At 50.1% G+C, this 8,815-nt stretch overlaps 1 protein-coding gene across 3 annotated transcripts in view; it reads left to right on the top strand.

Moving 5' to 3' along the window:
* The first annotated feature begins 720 nt into the window (after positions 1-720).
* PLA2R1 (phospholipase A2 receptor 1) overlaps positions 721-8,815 on the top strand; it is a 129,081-nt gene continuing 120,986 nt past the window's right edge. For all 3 annotated transcript variants that reach the window (XM_066345252.1, XM_066345251.1, XM_066345250.1), the window contains exon 1: positions 721-1,125. In XM_066345252.1, the coding sequence (XP_066201349.1) occupies positions 744-1,125 (382 nt within the window). In that variant the 5' untranslated portion in view covers positions 721-743. The remainder of the gene's footprint in view (positions 1,126-8,815) is intronic.

Raw genomic sequence — 8,815 nt, 5'->3', positions numbered from 1 at the left:
GGTAGTTACTGTCCTTGTCCCATAGGTACAGCTGTCTCCCAAGATCCCACCTTCTTCCCTTCTTTTTTAAAGCTCCCTGTTGCTTTCTTTTTCTTATGTTGTAATCACTAATGTCAGGGTCCTGTTAGGAAAGGTCTCATGATTATCAAACGTTTATTGTGTTCAGCTGGTTGTTTGAAAGACTACATACAGTTGGAAGAACTACATTCTAGCTAGGGTTTTCCAATTTACTAGTTTAAGGAGTAACTTTTGCTATATTAAAGAGTAACAGAGCAAATCACTTTGCCTTTCGAGATAATATTTCTCAGCTATAAAACGGGATAACGGGAAGAAAGCTATGAAGTGTGATAACCCAGCGATTTTGCTGGGTTGGGGGAATCCAAGGAGATGAAATGGGGAGGTTATTTTTAAAAATGAAAAGGAGCTCAAGAACGGGAGAACCTTGGGGCACGCCGCGGGGACAGCACCCCAGGGCTCTCCAGTGGTCTGCATTCCCGAGGAGGGGTCCAAAGCGCTCCCAAAGAGCCTGGGTTCACGGAACAGCTTGGTTTACTCCGAGCTGCCTGCTGCCAAAGCCGCAGTGCTTACCAGAATCCGGATGGTTCGCAAACCCAGATACCAGACTTCCCGTCCCAGGGATTTCCAACTCACTCCTCCCCGAGGCTGGAAGCTGGAGGAGCGCGCACGGGGCGCACACCCCACCCTCTCCCCGCCCCGAAGGCAGGCATTTCTGGGATGGGCAAATGGTCCCCCCTGCACCTCCTCCTCCAAGCCCGAGGGGGCAGGGCGGTGACAACCTCCGCGGTTTTCCCGTCTCCCAGCTCCGAGCCGAGCCCCGAGTGTTCGCACACTGTGGCGACAGGGGTGACAGAGTGGGTCTCGGCGGCTCAGGGGTGGCGAGACCCGTGGGGAGTGCGGGGCCCGGAGGGCGCTGGTTTCGGCCCGCCTCGCTGCTGGCCGGGCTCTGGGACCACGGGCTGGCCCGGCCGGAGAGACCTGGGCGCCCCGCGGGGCCAGTGGTAGCGATGCTGCTGCTGCCGCTGCTGCTGCTGCTGAGCGCGCCGCGGGGCTGTGCCGAGGGCGTGGCGGCGGGCCTCGCTCCCGAGCGGGTCCCGGAGTGGCAGGGTGAGTGTCCCCGGGCCGGAGGGACCAGCTGGCACTTCGGGGCTGAGGCGGTCAAGGGAGTGGAAAGGGCGAGACTGGGGTGGGGGGTGGGGGGCAGCGAGGGCGGCTAGGCGCCCGAGTGGAGACGGTGGCCGCCTCTCTGCACCCCTTTCTCGGGACCCTGCGCCCCCCACCCCGGCCCCGCATCCTTCAGGTTTCCGCGGCGCACAGGCAGCACTTGTGAGGTTGGGAGACGTTTCCAAACGTAAGCTTCTCAAGAGTTACTTGGGAGGAGCATCTCTCGGATAAATGATGGCAAAAAGATGTTCCATTTTGTCCCCCGCCCGCCCCCAAACAAGCGCTCTGGGTGTGCGCCACCACCTGTGGAGGGGCCCCAAGCGGGCCTCTCCTCTCCGCCCTTTCCGGGAAAGAAAACTTAATCTTCTCTATTAACGCCGCTCAGACCAGATGGGGGAGAGGCGCGCCTGTGGCCCTGATCAGCTGTGTGAACTGGAACAAGCTGCTCCTTTTGCTCCTCAGTGTCTCTCGTTAAGAGAGATGGAGTCTGTGATATCCACGAGACCGCTGAGTATAACTGAGATCAGGCATGTGGCACCCCAGTCAGCGGAATATCCCCCAACACATGTGCACACAAGGGTCCATTCACCCAACATTTGTTGAGCACCTACTATACATAAAGTCCATAAAGGGACGTGTAAAGAGACCTGCGCGGTGGTCACTTCAGTGAGTAGCTGCACGGACTGCCTCTGAGGCAGAGAAGACAGCACCCAGCAGTGGAGGTTCCTGAGGGAAGGAGCAGGGGAAGCTCAATCAACCGGAGCAGCCTGGCAGCCTCCCTCCTCTCTGCCTGTGGGGATGAGTTTGGAGAAGGGGTAAAACAGGGTTTCACCAGAGCTACGTTCATTTTGATTCCTCTCAACATATTGTGTACACTACGTTTCTGAGGTATCTTTTCTGGACCGTATTCTCTAGCACTCCCAGGAGGCTTTATCAAGGACAGGTATAGCGGTTCTTACTCTAAAGTGGCCAAAGGTCGGAGGCCTCTTGCCTCCTTGGTCAGTTCAGTAACATTGCTCCTGTGGATGCACCTCTAACCCTGTGGTGTGGCCCATCTCCATTGCGAGTTAACTGGGCAGTGCTTATATTTTAAAATGTGGACTTTGCCCGTGCACTAGGTATCAGAACAGGGCAGCCGCCGCCCATGGGACAGAGGCTGGACCCAGCCACACAAAGAAAGCACTGGTGATCCTCTGAGCTGGGTTAACAGGAATGGAATAATCCCTTCTATATGTAGCAGACCCAAATCCTGGCCTGGGTTAGTTTCTAATCAGTGCCTTCTCTTTAATACTCGAGGACACTCTGAAGCCAGAGCCATCTGCTACCACCTGTACTTCCCAGGTGACAGTCTGCATGTTTGAAGCATTTGACATAGTTGGCACAGAAAATCTTCAAACATGAAAATGCTGCTACTGATGTTCTAAAGAGCACAGAGAGCATGTGGCATTCAGTGTACTGGTCCTCACACTGGCTCCTTTGCTTGACTCCAGTCACGTCAGTGAAATTTCAAGTATAATCTAGACAAGTTTGAAATCAGGTTTTTCCTATTTATACAAAGATGGAAAAAGTAATCTTAACAGTGGAAGGGACCTGACACGTTGCCTACTCTACCCATCCATTCTTCAGATGTGGAAGCCGAGGTAGAGCTGTGTTTTGGGATGCTTCAGTTTACCATTGTGTTCAATGACTTGCTTTTAGCCATGATTGGCATCCACAGAGTAACCAGGAAAAACTGTGCTCCTGTTTCAGTTTTCTATCCACTAATACGTGATATATAATAACATAAGACAGATTATACATATAGTATTTTTTATCTGAACTTTCTGATATGTATTATTGATTTTTCTGATATGTATTTAAGCATCCCAAGCCTGGGAGGCAGATAATTGATGGTATTGTGCTGACTTTTCAATCATTTATCAATTTTATATTCAAAAATCAGTAGGTACAGTGTTATATAGCAGTTAAATTCATGGACTCTGGGAGCCAGACTGCCTGGGTTCAAATCCTGGCTCCCCTGTTTACCAGCTGTGTGACCTTGGGCAAGTTTTTTAACCTCTCAGTTTCCTCATACATAAAAATGAACCTAATAACAATACTGATGTATTGTTCTTTTGTTTAGATATCACCATAACGCCCTCTTCCTCTGGCCAGTCCAGACCATTCTGACAGGTTGACGGCCTGTAACAATTCTTCACTGCCTTGAGCCCAGCCTCAAACTTGGCATGTCTGTACCAAGGGGTCTCACTGTAGCTCTGGAATCAGAGCCTTTCTTCTACCCAAGTGCCGAAACTGGATAACTTGGCTTCCGCAAGTACGCCAGACAGTGGGAAGGCAGTGGAGACAATTAGGAGGAAATGGCATCCTGGGGAAGGCGAGCACAGTCTCTGGGAAGGCTGCTAGAGGAAATGAGTTGGGGGGCAAGTAAAAGGATTCTGATACCATATTGAAGGCTGAAAATAATATGTGAATTGGCTTCAACCAACACAGTAGAGTTTTGTCTCTAAAATTCAGCTTTCCATAGGCCAGACTGGAGGGAGCCAACGGCTATATCATCTATTGGGGCTGGTCATGGTAGGCTCTTCTGAATGACCAATGACCAAGGCACATAAAGTGTTTGAGCCCTAAGTGTTTGACCATGGAGCCCTACGTGGAGAGAAGACAGAAAGCTAGGTGGAGAGGGTGGGGGTGTCTCTTGACATTCTGTGCCCACCGGAAGACGGGTGAGGGGCCGGAGGCCTCAGCTGTCTGTTCACTGTCTGTCAGGCGCTGTGTGCCTTATCTCCCTGTCTTGATTTAGGTGCACCCAAAAGCAATCACCGAAACATGTTTATTTAGATGCAAGTTTATTTGGGGGGTGATTCTAGAAGGCACAGTGAAGGAGAGAGGAAACAAGACAGGGAAGAGACCGAGGAAAGCCATTCTAGGCAACTGGGGCTCAATTTTTTTTTTTTTTTTTACACAGAGATAGAGAGAGAGTCAGAAGGAGGGATAGACAGGGACAGACAGACTGGAATGGAGAGATGAGAAGCATCAATCATCAGTTTTTCATTACGACACCTTAGTTGTTCATTGATTGCTTTCTCACATGTGCCTTGACCATGGGGCTACAGCAGACCGAGTAACCCCTTGCTCAAGCCAGCGACCTTGGGTTCAAGCTGGTGAGCTTTGCTCAAACCAGATGAGCCTGCGCTCAAGCTGGAGACCTCAAGGTCTCGGAACTTGGGTCCTCTGCATCCCAGTCCGACACTTTATCCACTGCACCACCGCCTGGTCAGGCTGGGGCTCAATTTCACAAAGGTCTTTCTGAGAGACCTGCTGATGGATAGGAAGAAGCACAGGCATTCATCTACCACCCCATGGGGCACTGATGGAGGGCCCCTCCTGGGGCACTAAGCTGGTGTTCTGGACCACCTGGAGCTCCGTCAGGCAGGAAGACACAGAAAGCGGGTCAGAGTAAATGAGAATGGTACCAGGTGAGTGGCCTCCAGGGTCGGCGGTGAGGGTACGGAACCAGCAGAATCGTCTACTCACCCACAGATTGGAGAGACAAAATATCAGCAGGAGTAAGATACTGTTCCCAAGAGACTGAGATTCCAGAGACAGATACTGAAACACAAACAATTTTGAAACAGTACAGTAGGTGTTCTGAGAATAAGGAATGAGCAAAGTGCTAAAGGGATGCAGAGGAGGGACTGGCCTGAGCATCTGGGGACTCACAGTAGGACGTTTGTTTCCCTGAGGGATAAGTCAGTCGTTGCCACATGGGACAAAGGAGCTAGAACATTCCTGGAAAAGGAGTGCGTGTGCAAAGGTGCAGAATCTGTGTTGGGCAACAGTAGTTCAGTGAGCGGAAAGTTCTAGTCTGGGCTCTTTGGGATGGAGGAAAGTGGGTCCTAGAGGTCACACAGGCAAATGTAGGGTTGGATGTAAGGGTACCAGGATCTCAGAGGGGCCCAAGGACAGGTTCTCCTGTGCAACCAGACCTGCCGGGAGCCAAGAACAAGCCACTCAAATGAAACAACTACTTCCTCTCTCTCCCTCCCCCCTCTCTCTCTCTCTCTCTCTCTCTCTCTCTCTCACTCTCCTTCATTTCCTAGGAGAAGAATCTAGCCACACTGGTCACAGTAGGCTGACCAGTCCCTGTGCTCTGCCCCGGAATCAGAGGTCTTCCCGTGGCTGGTAGGCCATGGTGAGGGTGTGAGACGTACAGTGATGCTGCCCCACTAGGTCCTGTGGCTGAGTAGACCCCCAGAATAGGGGGGTCAGGACAAAAAGCTGTGACAAGTCTACATTTGGAAGCATGCAAGAGATAAGGACTGAGGAGTTTGGTTAGAAGCACTATGCTTAATGATGGGGGGGAAATCTGATTGGGTGATGGTACTGCTGAAAAGGGTGTTGTATGTAAGTCTGGACAAAGGGGAACCAGGTCACACTTTCAAGTGTGAATGCCATAGTCAGTTTGGGATTTGAAAAGGGTAATTCTGAAGGGCAGCGAGAGACCATCTGGAAGGTTAAAGCAATTGCTCATGAAGAAAGACACTGATGGCCCTGGCCGGTTGGCTCAGTGGTAGAGCGTCAGCCTGGTGTGCAGGGGACCCAGGTTCGATTCCCGGCCAGGGCACATAGGAGAAGCGCTCATTTGCTTCTCCACCCCCCCTCCTTCCTCTCTGTCTCTCTCTTCCCCTCCCACAGCCAAGGCTCCATTGGAGCAAAGATGGCCCGGGCACTGGGGATGGCTCCTTGGCCTCTGCCCCAGGCACTAGAGTGGCTCTGATCACGGCAGAGCGATGCCCCGGAGGGGCAGAGCATCGCCCCCTGGTGGGCAGAGCGTCGCCCCTGGTGGGCGTGCCGGGTGGATCCCGGTCGGGCGCATGCGGGAGTCTGTCTGACTGTCTCTCCCCGTTTCCAGCTTCAGAAAAATACAAAAAAAAAAAAAAGACACTGATGACCCAAGCTAAAAATTCAGTCCCAATAGAAATATTAAGGAGCAGAAAGTTTGGATTCAGAAATATGGGGTAAAGAAGAAGAAAGTAAGTAATAATGGATTTAGTGAAAGTTAGGAGATAGGAGAAATGGCAGAGTCAGAGGGGTAGGTTACACAATGGAAATAACGAGCTGTAGAGGTGATCATTCTCAGCAGTGACCCGATCCAAGGAGTGGCTGTAGAAATGGTCACTAAGGTGGAGAACAGGTGAAGCAAGATGCTTGGAGCAGAAGAGGTTGAGGAGCCAAGTGTCTGGAGCAGTACCGACATACACGTCTAAACAAGTGTCTGGAGCAGTACCGACATACACGTCTAAACAAGTGTCTGGAGCAGTACCGACATACACGTCTAAACAAAGTTTAGTCAAAAAACATCCTTACTTAATATAATGTGCTGCTACCTTTCCACTGTCTTCCATTCTATTTTGTTTTGTAGTGCTGGTCATTAAACCGATCTCATGACTCATTAAATGGTCCACAGCCTGTGGTGGGGAAAATACCAGGACACAGTGCTGGTCATTTGTGTGCTGTGGAGTGGGGAGGACAGCGAGGAGTCTGCTGGAATCATGTAGTGAGTGTGAGGAAGAGTTCAGGGTGGTGCCACCTGGGTGTGGTTTCTGAAGGAGGGTGATGAGAGCCACTACCCCAAGGCAGCGGTGTCAGAGAGAGGGACAGACAGACAGAAAGGGAGAGAGATGAGAAGCGTCCATTCTTCATTGCAGCACCTTAGTTGTTCAATGATTGCTTTCTCATATGTGCCTTGACGGGGGGGGGGGGGGGGGGGCTACAGCAGAACGAGTGACCCCTTGCTCAAGCCAGCCACCTGAGCCTTGCTCAAGCCAGATGAGCCCGCGCTCTAGCTGGTGACCTCGGGGTCTCAAACCTGGGTCCTCCACATCCCAGTTTGATGCTCTATCCACTGCACCACTGCCTGGTCAGGTGAAAAGGGCCAATCTCGACTGCTTCTAATAGTATTTAACTTTCGGCAAGTGGTTACTATGTGCCCCTTTGCCTACATTAACACATTGAGTCCTCATGAAAACCAGGTAGGCACTATTAATACATACCATTCTTTTACAGATCAAGAAAGGTTAAGTAACTTGAGCTTAGTAGGGATTTGGACCAGGCACTTAACCACTAATGCAAAGAACCCCTGGATAGCCTTGTGACTCCATTAAATAGTTCATTCTGTATCCTGTTGTGTGAGGGAGTGTGTGGTTTTATTTTATGGCAAGAAAAACAGGAGGCAAGCCTCTTACTCTCTGCAACTCTTTTCCAAACCAGTACTTCCCACATGTAGGAGTGAATATTTCATAAAGCAGACATGTGCAAAGCTATTGACTGTTTTTTTCTTTTTCTAAGTAATACCTAAACTCTAGAGATGTGGAATTAAGTAAAAGCATATCAGATACTGGTTTCACTGCCCTTCCTGGCCATGAATCACTCAGTCATGTTTCTCCCATCTTTGTTGGTCGTTTCTCAGAATCCCTCCTACTTCATACAGATCTCATCTCAGCAACTCTGACTGGCTCCTTTCCTTGGAGATTTTTTTTTTTTTTTGTATTTTTCCGAAGCTGGAAACGAGGAGAGACAGTCAGACAGACTCCTGCATGCGCCTGACCGGGATCCACCCGGCACGCCCACCAGGGGGCGACGCTCTGCCCCTCCGGGGCGTCGCTCTGTCGCGACCAGAGCCACTCCAGCGCCTGGGGCAGAGGCCAAGGAGCCATCCCCAGCGCCTGGGCCATCTCTGCTCCAATAGAGCCTCGCTGCGGGAGGGGAAGAGAGAGACAGAGAGGAAGGAGAGGGGGAGGGGTGGAGAAGCAGATGGGCGCCCCTCCTGTGTGCCCTGGCCCGGAATCGAACCTGGGACCCCTTGCACGCCAGGCCGACGCTCTACCACTGAGCCAACCGGCCAGGACCTTCCTCGGAGATTTTGAGAGTCATCTTGGACTTTCAGTTTTCCTAGTTGTTTTTACTCTTTCTCATTGAGCTCCTGACCTCTTTTCCTATTGTTGGTTGTCGCAGTAACCGATACCCCACGATGGGGATTCCAAGTCAGTGACCAGAAAGGGTGAGCCACAGAGAGCTCAGTTGCCCCCGCAGCTCCCCTTCCTTGACCTAACAATTCGCTTATTTATAATCAGGTTTTCTGAAGAAATGATTTCTTTGTTTGCCTCTTTTGAACTCATCCCTATGTGATGGATCCTCACATAATCTATCAAAGTAATATACTGGAGACATTTATAGACCAAAGCCTCCTAAACGGCTTTGAGGAAATGTCCTAATATAAAGCTGGTGACATAAATTATAATGTTTAACTGATCAAAGTGTAAAGAAATACTACAGTTCATAAAAGAGACAAACAAAACAACACCTTATAAACACTATATTCAGTCCCTTAGAGAATAATATCTATATAAAGCCACTCAAAAAAAAATGGAGAAACATTATTAGAATTTCTATAAATTAGGTTCTAATGAAACAGAGCTAAGCAAAACAGCAAGATGTCTCCACTTTCTTGTGTCCCCAGGACTTGTTAATTATGATCCTTTCCAGACTATGCAGTTCCAAAGAAATATGCTAATAGAAATTTTTACTATTTCAGGTTTTGGGCATTCTGTTCTTGAGAACTTTCTTTTCTTTT

This window comes from Saccopteryx leptura, chromosome 7 (genome assembly GCF_036850995.1).
Source record: "Saccopteryx leptura isolate mSacLep1 chromosome 7, mSacLep1_pri_phased_curated, whole genome shotgun sequence".
Taxonomy (NCBI): domain Eukaryota; kingdom Metazoa; phylum Chordata; class Mammalia; order Chiroptera; family Emballonuridae; genus Saccopteryx; species Saccopteryx leptura.
This window is presented reverse-complemented; position numbering and strand designations above follow the sequence as displayed.